Raw genomic sequence first — 17,817 nt, 5'->3', positions numbered from 1 at the left:
TTTACAAGTAGAAGAGGATAGTAGAGTAATTATTTTTAGAAACTTTGTTTAATCAAAAGATAAAGTTACACGAAAGTTCAACTATTACAAAGTACAAGCGTCGTCTATTTTTACGGCATCAAGATACTCCTTTAAACTTCGGCGAAAATTTATAATTTTATATTTGAATAGAAAAGAAAATAGCTAAAAATATTTTTAGAAAATTCACGTAAAACCAGAAAATAAAGTTCCATGAAAGTTTTATAAGGAAGTTACCAGTTTTTTCTCAACATCGGAATATCCTTTGAAAATTCATCGAAAATTCCTAGCTCTAAATTCGATTGGAGTTAGCAAAAAGTAAAATACCACGTCAAAAGGAAGAATGCCCATTAGTTTAACGTCTGCGTCAAGATATCGTAAAACTCTCGGCAATCCTTTCTTTTTCGCGGAGGGAAGACTCTCGTTGCTGATTTGGGAGTTTCTCACAGTTTGCCGTGATGAATGACGAACACATTGGTAGCGTGACAGTCCGATCGTGGTGAAGAAAAAGCACATGATCGCAGAGGAATAACCAAGACGATGTCGTTGCTTCTTATCTCGTCGTCGCGACAGCGTGTTCCACTGACTTTGAACGATTGGCTGTTCATTGTGCAAGGCGGGCAGAAAGTCGATTAATTTGAGCGTTCACGCTGCGAGTTCCTTCTTTCCAGATCTCCCAAATCACCTTCTGTTCTAACGACCAACAGAGAGTGCTTATCTTTCTATAAAATATTAGGTCGTTTCAGAAGTTTGTACCATGTGTAACGGCTTCCATTTGATGGAAATGGGAAAGATACAGTAAAACTGTATCCATTTAAGTCCATTGAGCAACAAACATCTTATGTAATTATAGGATGCGATACAATAACATTCAATAATAGTGGAAATTTACATCATCTGTTCGTGTAGTTATAGAATTTAATACAATAACATCCAATTATAATTGAAGATCGTATAAAAATAGTTCATTGGTTCTCCTCGCTACTTACATCTTAATTATCGATGAAATTAAAAAGATGATACTTATAAAAAACGAAATGACTAAATCCAAGTTCCGAAACTATTGATTGAAGCAATTATGATTTTCAGTCGGTCGAATGTATTTGGTATCGAGCTATTCAGGAACTTCGTAACGAAACTTGAGACGTATTTGACCATTTTATGCACCGATCTTTTCCAGGAATTTTTGTTTGGCAGAAAACTCCACGTGCCCTTTTTAATTCGAAGAACCGTTCTGTTCGTCCTCCAAGTACCTCGAAGTTGCTCATCTGATATTTACGAAGTACGTGACGGACAAAGATGCCGTTGACGCACGTGTATTCAATTCGCGATGATCACGAGCACTCCCACGCTAAAATCTGACCGAGATGGAACCGGTTGAACGTGGCGGTGATGCAGGAAGACAGAGCACCGGCGGCGGCGGCGGTTCTTCGTCGTTCCGCGTTTTATACTGAATCGCCAGGGCGTCCGTGTTGCACGTGCAACGTAATCTCACGCGGTGTGTCAAGTACACCGTTGCATCCGTTATCGGCGTGTATCTGGATCTTTCAACAAGATCTATCCTCGCCTAGCCACGTAGATGCACGATACTCTTTGCTGTCTGCGATTCGAGACTCCGTGTCAATAATATCTTTGGTTGCATCGTGACCAAAGGGGAAAAATGTCTGTTCGCGTAAGAGAAGATTTTAATCGTGTTTAAAGGAGAAAAAGAAAGGGACAGAGTAATAGGAAGCCAATGTTAACCGGTGGTCTTTCTCGTCACGATGGAAATCGTTTTCTATTCGCCATTCTTCTGCATCGAGGAGTCGAACGATGCAGAAGAACGGGAACGATGATTGATAGAGAAGCTGCCGCTTTTATATGGATATTGATCTTCCGATTGAAGCTGGATAAATCATCGGTTAGCTCGAATGGATTTCTCGTTTGATCCCTGTGTCCGAGGTGTCGGATTATGTTAATGCAATCGTGCTTTAAATTCAGCCGACCCGACGTACGCTTACTTTCGCATTTCTTGGCATATTACTGTCAAGATTTGAAGTACATCTCTTTGTGTTTAGTCGAGAATTATTATCCATCGGAAATGTATTCCCCGTTCCATTATCGTTTATTGTTCTTTATTATAAGCATAATAAGTTACACTGCACCTTTATTTTTACCCAAATACACGTTACATGTTGAATTTACTCAAGAGAGAAATTCCTCACTTTCATAAGTGTACTTAGCATATAAGGATAGCGCAGGGAATCACAAATCCCAAGGTAAATTAACAAGAAATAATATCATAACGTCAATACTTTTCTTTACTTTCCAATTTATGAACTTGATCGGTGTGGCTTCCGAGTGGCTGGAGTAGTAATAATTGTCCAATCGTCTATCTACTACCTTCGAGTCAATTATTAAATATCAATAAAGGAATAGCATTTTCTCAATTCAATTGCAACACGAGTCTTACTGTTCTGCGTTATCGTAACGAATTAATAATGCGGAGAATTTTCTAAAACGATGTTTCACAAAGAAAGTTGCGGACGAATTTTATTTACCATCCATATACGAGTTTTCCCGAACCTGCGAAAGCTGCGTTGCATACCGCTACGATACGCACGAAACCACGATTTTCTGTCAGAAATTCTTTTCTCTTTTCAAAGCCATACCCCTGCAAAGAGCAGGAGTATCGCGATACTCGTCCGTAACCGCTTTGTTCGGCGAATTTTTCCCCGAAAGCAGGCCACGAAGCGAGCATGCACGTAACCATGCAGAATCGCGGCGGTTCCGCCTGCGAGCAGAGAACTATAACTCACAAAAGTCGGAGTCGCGCGCCAGGCCATCGGCATTCCGGGCGCGGCGTGCGAATAAAAAACACGAGAGAGCAGAGAAATAAAAATGTAGGGAGGGAACGAGGTGGGCACGGTCCTGATTGGTAATCCCTGGTGCCAACGGCGTGGTAAAATTTCGTGGTCGGAAAGGGAACTGAAACCGAACAAGAGAAAACGATATTTCGAGAGGTCGATCTTTCGAATCAACGAGAAGGAACGACGTACACGCGCGTAGCAACGAGAGTCGAAAATTTATTCTCTCTGAGAACGGTGCTCGAATATATTTCCATTTTCGATGGTAGAACGCTGGTCAGCGATCGAGAGCACGCGTCAAAATTCCATGATAAATTTTATGGCATCGAAGCTTACGAGATTCGAATCGTTCTTCTCAACTTATAAATCGTGCGATATGAAGATCGGAATTTGCGATCGTTGGCGGAAAAAGTTGCTGGTACCACGTTCCTAACGTTAGCGTTACTAACGATCGGGGTGCACATAGAATTGAAAATTCGTGAAAACTTCCAGATTCTTTCGAGACAAGGTATTGAACTGACGGGAAAGTAATGCCAGTTTTATATCCACAAAACTGAATTACATCGCTGGTATTATGATTCTATTTAATCAATTATATAATATTCTTTGTTTTCTGAGATTGTATACCTGTATATATTTCACCGTATATTATATTTCAACCGATCTCTTCGCATTTCATTTATTTAAATAACTGTGCTACGATCGACAACAACATATAGTCTGCCTGGAAAGTAGGGAAAATATGAAAGAATTTCGAGTTCTTGCATTTACAGCTTTTTCTCAACTTTATGTAACGTAATTTAAAAAAAGCAAGAATAAACATTATCGTCTTCCATGTCCAACTATTAAAACTACTCGGTCTACTGGCGTTTAAGCTCAGAGCAAGACCAAGTGTTTTTATAAATACAGAACTTCTTTTTTCTAAAATGATTTTACTGTAAACTGTAACGTATGGACCATCAGAAACTGGCTTCCTTAGTATGATGAAACACCGACATTACTCTTTCACTAACCCAATGTATCTGTGATATATTTCCAGCCTGAAGAGACAGTCCAGAGTCGTGAGTTTCATTCTCTAGCATGAGAAGTTCGTAGGATTTGTGTTTCATTAAATTACCACGCTGTTCAGACACAGATCTAACATCCTTTTTGACGCGATAATACTCGCGCAACTCGAAGCTGATGCGAAGCATACGCTTTCGTGCAGTTTGTTGGAGCATACTGCGAGGCTCTGATGTTCTGAATGCCGGCTCGATAATTCATCGTCTTTCCTTTCGTTCTTCTCTGTCGTTTCCCGTCGTTTCCCGTCGCTCCGTTACACGCACGACTTCCAAGAAAAGTAACGCGATCGTAGAGATATTTTCGAGGAAGTACATACATCGGACTTAAAGCCACCGTGCACACATCGTCGTTCGATGGTACAAGCCTCTTCCTATGCACGCTCTATCATCCGCGCAAAGATGTTGTCATTGAAGGCATTAGCCTCGTTTATATTCTTCTTTTCTCTCCGCGTCGTTTCTATCGCGTAAGACCACCCCGGTAAATCGTATTTCAACTCGATCGACTGACGCGCACAGTCTGCTTCTTCTTCTTCTTGTTCGTCTTCTTCGTCTCCTTGGTCTGCTGCTGTTCTTCCTCTCTATGCATCCCGCATTCACGATTCATCGATAGTAGTCCCCTTGTAATGACTCCGCAACGCGCTCGTTCTCCTTTTTCCGCGTCGATAAATTTGTATTTATGCTCCGCGCCGAGATCTTCGAGTATTTGGAGCTTCCCTTGATCTTTTATGGCGCTTTGTTACGTCGTCATAGTCTTCTTGCATTTTCTTTCTTTCGTTTTATATAGATCATCTGGTACGAGGAATTCGTAGATTAAAATATTTTTTCATTTTTGAGCCTACGTTTGTTCATATCTTCTGTTTCTTCGTTTATATTCTCTGCTTTTTTTATTGACAATTCAGCTATTCTCTATGCTTCTTCTTTTCATCGTTAAGATCTCTCGCGTTTCTGATACCAAATGCGAAGAATACTGTGACAACAGTAGTAGGCAAAAGAAGTATTCCATTCGCTCACTGTCACGCGATGTTATATGATCTTATTTGCAGATGTGAAACTGTCGATATGCCTGCTCAGGTTAATAATATGTGCTTCCGCTCTTTGCCTTCCATTTCAACTAATATCCTTTCAATTTGTTACATATATACACTGCTGTGTCATATATTTCACATTCTTATTATTCTACTAAATAATTTGCATTTTGATCTTCAAATCGGATAATGTAGAGGCCGACCATACGTATAGAGATGATTTAACGTGTTCGCTGTGGATCTGATTTTTATTTTGCACCCAGCTATACAGAACATTTTCATACAATACCTGTTTTTATATTATGGAGCTTTAGATATGTGTTTGATATGAATTGTTATGAAATACTGTTTCACAATTTCGGAATTTTCAGTTCACATGCCACGTTCGACTCGATACCACACGTAATCTGAAAGTATGTGCCAACTCGAATGTACGTGTGGTCAGTGAACGTGTGTCGCAGTGAATATGTTAATTAGTACTTATTACATATATCCGCTCGAGTCTCTTTTGTAACTGCACTGTAGAGAACTATACATCTAAATCCAGAAATCCTCAGATCAAGCCAAATCCCTGTAGTAATTTTCACGAAACCTCCGATCCATCCGCACGTCATTACCACGACGTCAACGCGGAGGTAAACGATCCACTCGGCTGACAATGTCTCGCGAAACCGCGTATTTCCCTGTGCATCATCCGACCGAAGTAGTATATCTGGCTGCTGCAGCCAGCGGATGGATAAAAAGCTAGACTTTTGAAAGGCAGACAGAAAGGCGGACAGGGAGACGCGCGTGCGAAAGAGCGAAGGAGAAAAAACATTGAGCGTGCACTCGACCGTGGTCTCTCTCTTTGTATGTATCTACGCCCGGTTAATGCGAGCCGAAGTGTGTTTCGAGTCAAAGCGCAAACACAACCCGACAAAGCCGACTCTGTTCGAGCACTCGTCCTTCCTCGAGCCCGCGAGAGACCGACGAGCTCCTTTCTCTCCTCTTCCCGCATGCTTTTGCACCAGAAAACCACCATAGCAAACCAGAGGCGGCCGGTATCGTCCCGAGAGCGGAACGCACTTGATTTCCACTCGACTCGATCCCTGGCAGAACTTTGAACCCCGTTCGACTCGATCCAGACGATAGTCAGAGTATATATACCTCTCTGTGTCAGTTCCACGCCCACGAACACACAAGAAAACATACAGGGTGAACCACGCAATTGGAACGGGTTATATGTATTTGGAATTTGCAATAGATAACAGAAAGTTGTGGACAGGAATGTTGGTTCCTATGGTAATATCTATCTTTGTACGATGTCACTTCTTGCATATTTTTTAAAACGCAAGTGCACTTTTCTTTTAATCGGAATATACGTGCTTCCTTAAAGGAATCATTTCCTCATTCTACATGAAACGATAGTGAAGCGACATAGTTGAAAATTGAAGGATTTAAAAGATATCTTAACCAACCTCGTAGAATTCGTCGTAAAAGAGACAAGGAAAACATGAAGGAAAATACAAGAATAATGCGTTACGTCTTTCCTGGTCTTTCGTAAGATAAACTCTACAAAAGTGAATTTAAAATATCGTTTCGACCAATCAATTTTCGACCATATTATCTTGGTATATTTTTCCGTAGAATGAGGAAATAATTCGACCTAAGTAAAAAGGAATGTTCCCATTTAAAAAAATGGTCCAGTTACAAAATACATATCATCGCCAAAAAATGCGGTCGTGGAAATGTCTTCCTCTTTTATCATTTATCTATTAACCATTTATTTTTTAATAATAGAGAATATTTCCTCTTAACATCAATCAAGAAAGGAATATAGCTTGTTCCAATTGTATGGCTCACTCTGTATAGCGATCTGTTAATTAACAACTGTGCTGGAAATTGGACGCTCTGGATTCATCTCTCTCTCTCTCTCTCTCTCTCTCTCTATATATATATATATATAGAGGGGATATATATATATATATCCCCTCTCTTTCTCGTACCTACTCTTTGTTTCCCCAACCTCTTGATTCGAATTGGTTGTTCCGCGTGGAAACTACAACAACGCGATATCTTCCTTTAACAGAGTCGCGCACTGAGAGGCTAAATGTTACCGATGTTCGTCACGCTCTCGTGGAACCACGCCACGTTCTATCGCGTTTTCGCGCTTTGCCTTTGCCATACCCGCCCACGGAATTCAATTTTCCGTAGAAGCGAGTTGCCCAGGCGTTGTCGAATAGTCGAGGCTACAAAGGATCGTTTGACGAGCTGTAGTTTCACCAAAAATTGTTCCGTTTTAGAGTCTGTCAAAAGATATGCGAAGTATATATTCTTTGTATTGCGACGACCATCAGCATTCTTCACGTATCACCTGTCTTTTGTATGATATCGTTTTCTAAATTAAATGTGACAAATATTGGACAGGTGTGTTTGCTGTAAATACTGAAGATTTAACGCTGACATTCGATAGCGCTGTTCATCGGGGAAAGAAATTCCAAAGCCTTCTGGCATATACATTTTCTAAAATATTTTCATTTGCTTATTCTTCATTTCGCAAAATGTGTCATTTCCCGGTTTCTCATATTTCAAGACTGCTGTTTCCCAAAATTTCCATTTTACTTAACCCTCGTTTTCCCCAAATGCTCATTGCTCCGTCCTTCATTTATCAAATTTATCAAATTTTCAGTTCATCAAATTAATCCTACATTAATAACTAACATAACTTAACTAACATTTCCCATTTCTTAAATATGTTACCTTCAATTGGACGGAGTAACCAAAGAAATTAACTAAAGACCTCGAAACGAAGTTTTTCATCAATTTTCGATCGTTTCAGTTTGCCATGCATTTTTTTTTTCTTTTTCTGTACCAAAGCAGCGTGATTGTAGTATCCGAGCTATTAAAATTCCAGTTAGCCTGTTGATCCTCGATATTCCGTACGAAATCCTGTCTCACCTCGGGGTTCGAATAAAATTCCAGCCTCGTTCTGTCGCGCCGTAATCGTTTCGCGTACCTAAAGTCGAGACGGGCATTATTGCGTTTCAATCGTGTTGGCGGGAATAAAATACGAACCGCGGGTCAGCATCGACCTCGACCTCGAGGTGGTAGGATATATTCTCGAGGAGAAAGGTAGAGGAGTAAGAAAGTTGACTGACTAACCAGCGAGATAGCCGGCGATCCAGGGATTTCAATGGGTTTCCTCGAGGATTAAAGATCAATTAATCGTACGTGATCAATGACGATGGCTATTCGCGAGCATCAAAGGTCAGTCTCGCTAATGAATCCGGCAATTAGTTACTGAGATACGTGTACAAGCACCGAGCAACGTCGACAAGATAGAATTAAGTTACCGTGAAATTGTACATCGACGGGAAAGAACGTATTGTTTTTATCATCAGTGCTATACGGCTATACGACCATACGGATGATAAATCATCATTACGAACCGGGATGGGTAAAATTAAGTAGCATCGGGATTCCGCAGAACGTCAATTATTAACCGATCAGTGGAAACCCTCTGGATTTTTGTCAAAGATCGATTAGCTAGATAACGGACGAAATTATTCATCCATCGCTAGGTAATTTCCATCTTAATTGATCATAGTTTGTTATTCAATAGAATGAAGTCCATGGTGGTCCCCGGGCTCTTTCATTAGTAGTCAAACTATAATTAATATCCAATGGTTAATTTCTTCTCTGTGAAATAGGAGGCGGATAATAAAATTGCGTAAGAAAATGTACAAAATAGAGGACATCCATGAGAAACGTAATTTATCTCGAATATTTCAAGACGTTTATAGCCGACCAATAATATTACTCCAATGGTGTGGCGCGTACTATCGAACGAACGAAAGATTTCGACAAATGCAAAGGTGTATATCAACCAAACGATCTAATACAGAAACACGATTCACTGTTTCGTAAAAAAGATGAAAAGGAAGAAATACAAGGGGAACGCGAAGAAGAATGGAAGCTGCGTGACTACGTTTACGATACAGCGAACGCAGCCGAGCTTTTGCATACAGTAACCAATAAGGAAGCTCGTTCTTCCGCCTCCGTGCATTGGCGAACGCATTTGTCGAGTCACAATAATTCAACCGGTGTGACTCGTGGCTGCCCGATAAAACTGATAATTACAAAATATTACAGCCTCTTAATGGCGCGGTATTTTACAATCTATGTCTGCGTTCTCGATGCCGACGCAACTATGGCAAACTTTGCCACGATAAAGCGGGCACGTTGAGCGGCAATAGAATATTGGATTTTCATCGATTAGTATTATCAAAGCGGCAAGTTCAGCAAACATTGTCGTATTAATGTTCGGAGGAATTCTGTTATTCTCTTGAAACTTGAATCGAGTTGGTTTGGATTTGGATTATAGAGAACACGATCGATCAAAGAACGAGAAGATAAAGGTTGTGTGAGATAAGAAAAACATGGGAATGTGCGTGGAATGCTAGGCCGATGTTGCGTGCGGTTTGCTATTGGGTTAATTGCAGACTGCGTGAAACCAATGACACAGAAATATTCGCTGTAATTATCGTTCGCTGGAAATCGATAGAAAGAATCTTGCTTTCCAGGCTACTCGTAAATTCGAATTTCATTAAGCTATAGGGAACCTTAAGCTTAATTCATTCTCTACGTCTGATTGGTATATTCATAACCAATTAGATATATCGAGTACTTTGGATAAATTGGATATGAAGAGAGTGGAAAACAGAACTGAGATCTATATTGCTGTAAGGTAAAGGATTCTTTTAATCAATTTGTAAACTCTTTGGTAAGGTAGTAAGTGAAAAAAGAGGAATTTCAATCACTAGAGCTAAATAGTAATCAAGATGATCAACTTTGTTTTGAAGAAAATAGCAAATCCTAATGTTGGATTATAAAACAAATTCGTCCTGTCTTTTCAGTGTCCTCACGATAATTTATTTGAAAATTCAGATGTGGGTTTGGTTAATGTATATGTCTTTTGATCACTGACGATTTTCACAACTTTCTAATAGCTAAAGAATTCTTCTCTCGCAGAATTCCTGAGATTTGTTAGCAAACAGCTGATTCGAGTGATTTCGCGTTCTACAGAATTCGAAATAAATCAGTCTCTCAAAAACAACATTGATCAACTCCACTTTCTGATTAGAATTTCTTAATTTCGCAATTAATGTTCAATTCTCAAAAAAAACAAATGATTCGTTAATTCGAGTCGAAGTTAATTTGCAGATTAATATCATAAATATTATACGTATTAGTATTGTTGGCATTTAAAAATTATATTGAGTTATACGCCTTTGCGTTTCATGGCGCGTTATATTCAAACTTTCGTTTGTTTCCTGTGTAGTTTCATGTACCAAATTGCCTCTTCTGCTCGTCTGTTAATAATAATAACAAAAATATGTCAAAGATTAGCGCGATGCAGTCTGGCAGAATAGTCTGACTAAGCAGTCTGACCAAGCTGTTCTTATTCTCCTTACGCGCATTCCAACGCGGCCCGCCACCCGCTAAGCCACTTAACGATCGAAGAAGCGATCGAAACTCACGACGAATAATCCGTGAAAATGCACGAGCGGTTCTTATTCGTCGCGTTATCGTTACTTACGATCGTATTCCCGTGAAAGCCGATTGAATTATCCCGCCGCGACGAGGGGAATCGTCAAGCAGCCGTCGCTTACAACCGACGTGGCGGTACGCAAAATTTGGCTCGGATCCACGGAATTGTTTTCTGCGAATTCATCGATCGATCGATCGATCGATCGGCGACGAAGTCGGTGAAAGCGCGAGGTATCCGCTTCCCAGGGAAGAGACGAGCGTTGCGTGTTTGTAATCGGAACCCGCGCATCGCTGGATCGCAAACACTCCGGGCGATTATTTGCGCATAACTTCGCGAACCGCCTCTTTGGATAGCGTGGTGCATTCGCTTATGCGCTGTTAACAGATTGAGCGTCGAGTCGAAACGACTAGAGACAACAATTACACACTGCGGCGAGGCTAGAAAGTTGGTGAAACTCCTTTTTCGTCTTCTTCTCCTCCTTCTTCTTTTTCATCTTTGTCGTCGTTTTCCGTGCGACCGTCTGGACGAATTTCTTCACTATGTACAGTTTGAAATACCACTCGACTCATGAATAATAATTTCAAGTGGAAGAAAGAGTTTTTGCCGGCGATGAAGGCAACGTTGAACAGGCGCTTCATTTAGACCGTCTAGACCTCATTGAAACTAGCCAGTGAAGAGGTCCTTATCCACTAATTAAAGTTGCTGAAAAAATCCCTGGAAAAAGGAAACATGGGAACGTGTCTGTGGCATGTTCAGAGATAAGTTTTAGACGCGGCATTCTCTTTTACTTGTTCATTGAGAAACGATCGATTATATTAATCGTATTTCTTCCTTTTGATTGATTTCAGAGCGAGTTCGAGCCGCAATGTCACGTGTTCCGGACGAAACAGTTGCGCAAGCCGCGTCCGTGCCATTTGTGCCATCAGGCGGTGATCAAACAGGCGTCGTGCTGCAGAGGTGAGTCGATAAGTTCATTTCCTGCGGTTTGCTCGCTCTAGTGGCCTGAAAGGGTTCAGTCGGTAGTTCTGTCGGAGCTGTATATGGTAAAAAAGCGTGGTACGTGAAGAAATGGAGGGAAATTTAAACGTCGATCGATTTGAGTCTGATCTAGTCTTAAATAGCTTCCTACAGGATATTGCATATTTCTTCTTTGTATTAATTCTTTTCTATTGAATCCACATTTTATAGAATACTTCGTAAGCATTTTTTAATTTTACCTTTATCAACGTGCCACAAAAGGAACACAAAAATATGACGGTATTATTAAAATACTTTCTTTATTTTCAGTTTGCAAGTACATCTGCCACAAAACCTGCGAAGACAAGGTGAGTAAACATATTTTCTCTGCACGTTTCGTAAAATTTCATCCGAGCGACCGGCAATTAGATCGCCCCTCGTTCATCGTTTCTCACGAATTAGTGTACGTTCACGATCAGGCAACGTCTTCTCGGAAACTTTGTGACAGAGTGGATACCTGGAGAGCTCTTGCCCGTACACGAAGAGCCTCTCCGTACCGTGCACGGGTTCTGGTTCGTACTTCCTGGTACTCAAACAAATCTGCTGTGTGCTACGAGCACGTCCAACAAAACGCTCTTGAACGAGCGAAGTCGTCGGATCGAGCCAATCCATCGGAGGAATTTTTCGAGCGACGAGTATCAACGACGTATACGTGTCTGGTTTCACGAAACCGGAAGCGATCAACGGAGAAGAACCGCGTCGTAGAAGAGATGCCACTTAGTAGATGCATCTTAATTCGAGCACTCTACCGATGGAGCCTGGTCGATGAGATTCTCGGTACCTCGAAGTCTTTGTCGATGCTACAGATACACAGTACCAAATAAATCCGTGTATGTTCGTGTGAGAATAGGCCGAGACAGAATCAATTGTCTCTGTGTGAAACACACGGTGTGGGTTCAGTCACCGGGCAGGGCACGAGCTTTACTTACCTTACCTTCTTCGTATCTTGAAGTGCTCCTGTGTCACACTCGCTCCAACACGAGCGTCCAACAACCTGGCACGGAACCGTGGCTTGGTCATACGTACACATTCGCACAGGTTGATCATACGCACACATACAAAGGAAAACATAGCTATAGATGCACAGTCATACACTTACGAACACAATAAAGACACATACCCTAAGTATATATACGCTGTAATACACACGTAGCGACACATAGCATACACAGTGATAAACAGGTACATAAAGGATGCATGTAGGAATACATGCAGAATCAAATACACAAATAAAGATACATATACAGTATACATACAGGTTAATATACATATGTGTGTTGTGAACGCGTGGACACGAAGAAGAACGGAAGGATGAACGATGGAAGTGAAGGAGAACGTGCCCGAGACAGTAGGAGAGCACGACTTCCTTCTGTAAGTGGCGAGACGTCGTTTGTTACGAAGGTTTTGTGGCACACCGCGAACAAAACGGTCGGCTCGATCCCTTTGATACGTCTATTTCGTCGAGAGCTTCCATTACCGGAGGAAGACTTTGTTCTGTTTGGATCGGATTGAGGGCCGGCCTACGGTGAAGGTAGACAGTTATACGTCTTCGTACGATTAACGTTTAACAAGTCGACACACGTTACATCGCTCGATAGTGTTGTCTCTGGCGCGCGTGACTTTCGCCAAAAGCTTGTCACCGTTGCCGGGCAATTAGCAACGGAGACTGGTATGACATTTCGATCGAGACGGAGATAGAGAGAGAAAGAGAGAGAGAGAATAAAACGAGACAGAGAGAAGGTATTAAGTTTAATTAGGGATCATTTGGACGGATTATTGGCCACGATCGCCAGCAGTGGAAAGTCGGTAATACTCGAATATCCAGTTGGCCCAAGCGCAGGTAAAAAAGATTACAATTTCAGTCTAATTAGCGATTCGAATGCTATTTCCCGATATTAACGAGTAGAAACATGGAGGTTAATGGGAGATACACGATTGGGTGCACAATATCCTACCAGTTTATCGAACCATCGATCTTCTTCCTATGTTCCATGATCTCATGGATCGTTCCAGGATTTAGGCTTATTAAAGTTGCCAGACCATGCCACGAAACAGTCTTATTGCCCCATCATGGAGGCACAAAAGCTAACCGCTCCTTTCGTTCCTTAGAAGAATTCCGCGTAGGTCACGTTTCTTCTCTCTAGACGTTTTGAAATTCGAGGCTGTGGGCAGTCTTCCTTCCACGAGTTGTCACGTGCTCGTGTCATCTAGAAGTCCCTGTTCGCGGTATCGTGGAACATCACCCTTTGGATGACAGTATGATGCAATTTGTTGGACTCGCGGTACCAAGAAACAGTTGCTACTTTTATTCTCGAAACAGCGATATAGCAATAAATGTTCAAATGATGCATGAAACATACGTGGAATGTCACTTATATATTCATTACTTTTATAGTATAATTACCAATAATAAGAATTAACAGACAATTTTTATCCGTAATAAGATTTAACAGGCATTATGTGCTACACTGGTGTACGAAAGAGAAAAAAAGAGAGATACATACAGATGATAAAGGCGAAAAAGACATGAATAATTCTGATGATTAGTCGAGATATAGACACTTGCCAAAGATCTTGTTGCAATTGCTTTTTAAAAGAATCCAGTGTAAGGAAACTAAATTTCTGAATGACTAGAGTTTTAGCAATTAAATTTGACGAATTAGTAGAATTGCATTACTAGAATCACATAATTGTTTTGTGTTTAGAGACATAGAAGTTTCTCTTTGGCTTTTAAAAGTAAAACCTAATATTGTAGAAGATGAAGTTCTCCAAATGTTGGTAATTGCAATCGTATTACAATATATAGAACGCCACACCTTATTTCTCATTTAATCGCAGATAAAAATTCTTGCAAAATATAATTGGTAAGAAAGTACTACTGTCCAGAGTCTCATGTAATATAATGCTACCGTATAGTCATACGAACAACCCATATATCGTGCCACCTATCTCAAGATACGCCTTGGTATGTGCTAGGAAGGTATTGATATCATCGTTTACTGTAACACCATTTCTCCTAGAATTCCTGCGCCAGTCGACGCTGAGAACCGCTGGAACGAGCTAACGAACGACATCGTTCGTCGAATATGGAGAGGCCAGATGTTTCCTTGACATTGAAGGTCGCCGCGACTCTCCTCCATTCTTTGCACCGCCTTTCGTTCGTTAATTTCGCCGAAACTCGTGTTAACATCGACCACTCTCGACTGTTCAAAACTCTAGCACCGCCGTAAATTTCCGGAGCTAAACAGGGCCCGCTAACAAATCTTCCCTCGGTGAACATTGCCAAAGTTACTGATCAACGTTTATTTCCTCCGTCGTCCTGTGGCTGGTTTCCAAATTGTGTAAAGGGATCAGTATGTCGCGAATTAGGTAATTTGCTGAAGTCACGAGAACGTACTCGTTCTCCTACGAACTTGGTCATTTTTGCGGTGAACTGGTAGCACCGAGGAGGAGCAGCGGCTCTAAGCTGAATGTCCAAGTCCTTTTAGTTAGCCCGAGCCTTCTCTAGACACCGGGATACACGGCGGAGGCTTACGGGTTGTGGAAGTCGCGAGGTGCATCGACCGTCCACCGTTGTAAACCGTGGTCACATCTCGTCCTCGCCAAGTACGAAAGTCGTGGCTACCATACCTGGTGCTAGCACGGTGTGTACCACCACCTCGGCCTTCCACGATTGTAAACAGCTAGCAAGAACCGGGGAAACCAGACGATGGGTAACGCTTGATCCCGCTTCTCACTGCGTTCTCTCCCTTCTTCTTCTTCTTCCATCTCGTCTGTTTCTTGTTTCCTCCTTTCTTCGCGGGATTCGATCGTCGAGATGCGCCCAGGTGCAACGTCGATATTAAGCTGCTCGTCGTTCTTTTGCATCGAACGCGAGGCCGCCGTGTAATGAACAGGAAGAGCACAGAGAACGAGGGAAAGTTTTCCAAGGGGAGGAGGCGGTATGAAAATTCAGAGAGGAAAACACAGAGGGAAGCCAGAAGGAATTTTCAAAGTGAAGAATGGGGTCTAAAAGGGAAGAGTCCAGGATTAGTAATACACCATTGTTTCCGTGGACAGGGCTAGAGACAGGTCGGCTCTGTGCCTCTGATACATCGTCTCTTTATCTCCTTTCTCTTTATTTTCTTTCGCCACGTTGCGCGCTCCTGAGAGCTGATGCATCATCAGCAGCTCGGATATGATCCACCTTGATACCCTTGTTCCTGATGAATGCAGGATTGTTTGCCGGTGTTGATTTAAGAAACAAAGATGAATAGGAGAGGTGACGAGAACGAGGACGATGCTTGATTAAGGAGAACGCTCGAAGTAGGTGTAGAAGAAAATTGGAATTTCCGTATGCGATTCTGGCGAATACTCCTAGCATCCGTAGTATAAACTTAAATTAGAGTTGAATTGGGTTGAGTTAAACACCTTCCTCCATGTCGAGGGATTTGAAATAATCTCGAGACAACACATCGATCGTCGTTCTTATCACTACATAGACACACTGGTTCCTTCATTTTGGTTATACTGGCAAAAATTATCATTTTCAAATTATGTACCAACTTTCTACTTATAAATGCAAATGAATACTTTTAACACGAGTGTACTCAAGAAGAATATCAGTACTTCCTGGATAAAGTATGTAGAACACAAACTTTTTCGAAGAAAAGAAGCCTGACACGACATGGTCTCGTTCTACTGCAAGATACTTTGATTAAACCGAACGCTCGCAGGTGTTTTAAAAGCAATTTCGAAATCCTCTGTATACTACCAATCGATACTATTAAGATCTCGAACAGAAGCTTAGATTGCATCGAGAGATGCTTTGGAAACTGGAACACCTCAAATAATTCTAGGAGCAAGAAATTAATTGAAATTCGGCTTCGTTCGTATTTCGAGGCGAATTTTCGAGACAAAGGCGATACGACTTATTCCACTTAGATTTTCAAGAGTAATCACCACGCGGTTCGTCGCGTACGTTTCGAAATCGCGGAAGGAAAATCGATGCGATCGCGTGCGAGGGCTGTAACGGTATTCGGAGCGGAGTCAGAGCTATTGATCGAACGAAGAAAAGACGAGGATCGAACAGGAGGATCGAAGACGCGGCAAGACGAGACGTTAGACGTATGTGACGAACGAAAAGAACGTCCCGCGGTGTCGTGACATTGGCTACGGCGGTCAGCCAACGTTGGTTGCCTAATGACTAATAACCTCCGTGTTTGAGTGTGTCGCGTGTCGCGAAAATAGGCGGAATTCACGGCGACACGCTTATACGTATTCTTCTGCCATTGATCTATTGCCATTATGCAAGGAATTATCCTTAACTCGCGTGTTTCTCGATTCGGTCGAACGTGGCACACGCTAAGCGTCGATTCTACTGTTGGGTCGTTGACCCTTTGATTATAACAAATAGTTATACCAATAGTCCACAAAATAATTGAATAACTATGACGGTACAAATTAATTGAACCTTTCAGAAGAATAATAAGTTTACTTCTTGAAACAAATGCGACATAAATGATCGTAAATTACAGAGAAGTTTTTGAAAAATTGGAGCATTTAACAGATTTCTCGTTATTTTCTAAGATGATTTTTGAGCGGTTTTATTATCGATTATAGTAGAATTTTGTTTCTATGAACTCTACTTATTCGAACGTAAACTTAATTTTACGAATCTGTAGTGAGTATGATAACACTTGCACTTCAACAGTTCCAACGATTGAATCATTATTCTATAAGTCTGTGTATATACTGAAACAAACACTATTTAATGTTACATGGAGGTGATCACGGTGTATGTAAAACGCCAGTACAATCATTTTCAAAAGAATTGTAACTCTAAATAGACTCCTACATATAGATGGCTATTAGATATGTATTTTACGAAGCAAAAACCACAGAGAACGTTTCTTTCATGATAAATAGCGAATAAGTAACGCTATTATGAATTTAGTCCGCGTTTTAACGGTATATCTGGAAAATTATATAAACCTCTTACTCTGTGACAGGCTCGCGTCAACGAAATTCTACTGCAATTAAAATTAACTGAGAACTACGCGGAGACTGTCTACCACAAAGCTTGCGTGTCGATCGATCAGTAGAATGAATTTATGTTTCTTTCGTTGCCTAGTAACGGCGCCAACAAACTGATAGATGAATATGTAACTAGTTACAAACTGGATCTTCGTATTACGTGAATATTTCTGAAACTCTACATTACCGACAAAACAATCTATCGAAAATCGCGATCAAATATCAAAATCACAATATCTTCTTTGAAGATTATTAATCTTTATACTACTAACTTTATGCTAAACTTTATACTAACCTTTAATATT

General features: G+C 41.1%; 1 protein-coding gene across 6 annotated transcripts in view; it reads left to right on the top strand.

Moving 5' to 3' along the window:
- The window catches only part of LOC117216407 (tensin-1), a 181,199-nt gene that overhangs the window by 52,584 nt on the left and 110,798 nt on the right, over window positions 1–17,817 (top strand). For all 6 annotated transcript variants that reach the window (XM_033463097.1, XM_033463096.1, XM_033463095.1 and 3 more), the window contains exons 2-3: window positions 11,329–11,437; window positions 11,768–11,805. In XM_033463097.1, coding sequence (XP_033318988.1) covers window positions 11,329–11,437; window positions 11,768–11,805 — 147 coding nt within the window. The remainder of the gene's footprint in view (window positions 1–11,328; window positions 11,438–11,767; window positions 11,806–17,817) is intronic.

This window comes from Bombus bifarius, unplaced genomic scaffold (assembly GCF_011952205.1).
Source record: "Bombus bifarius isolate JDL3187 unplaced genomic scaffold, Bbif_JDL3187 scf7180000010271, whole genome shotgun sequence".
NCBI lineage: Eukaryota > Metazoa > Arthropoda > Insecta > Hymenoptera > Apidae > Bombus > Bombus bifarius.
Note: the sequence above shows the minus strand (reverse complement) of the source record. Positions and strands in the feature narration are given on the sequence as shown.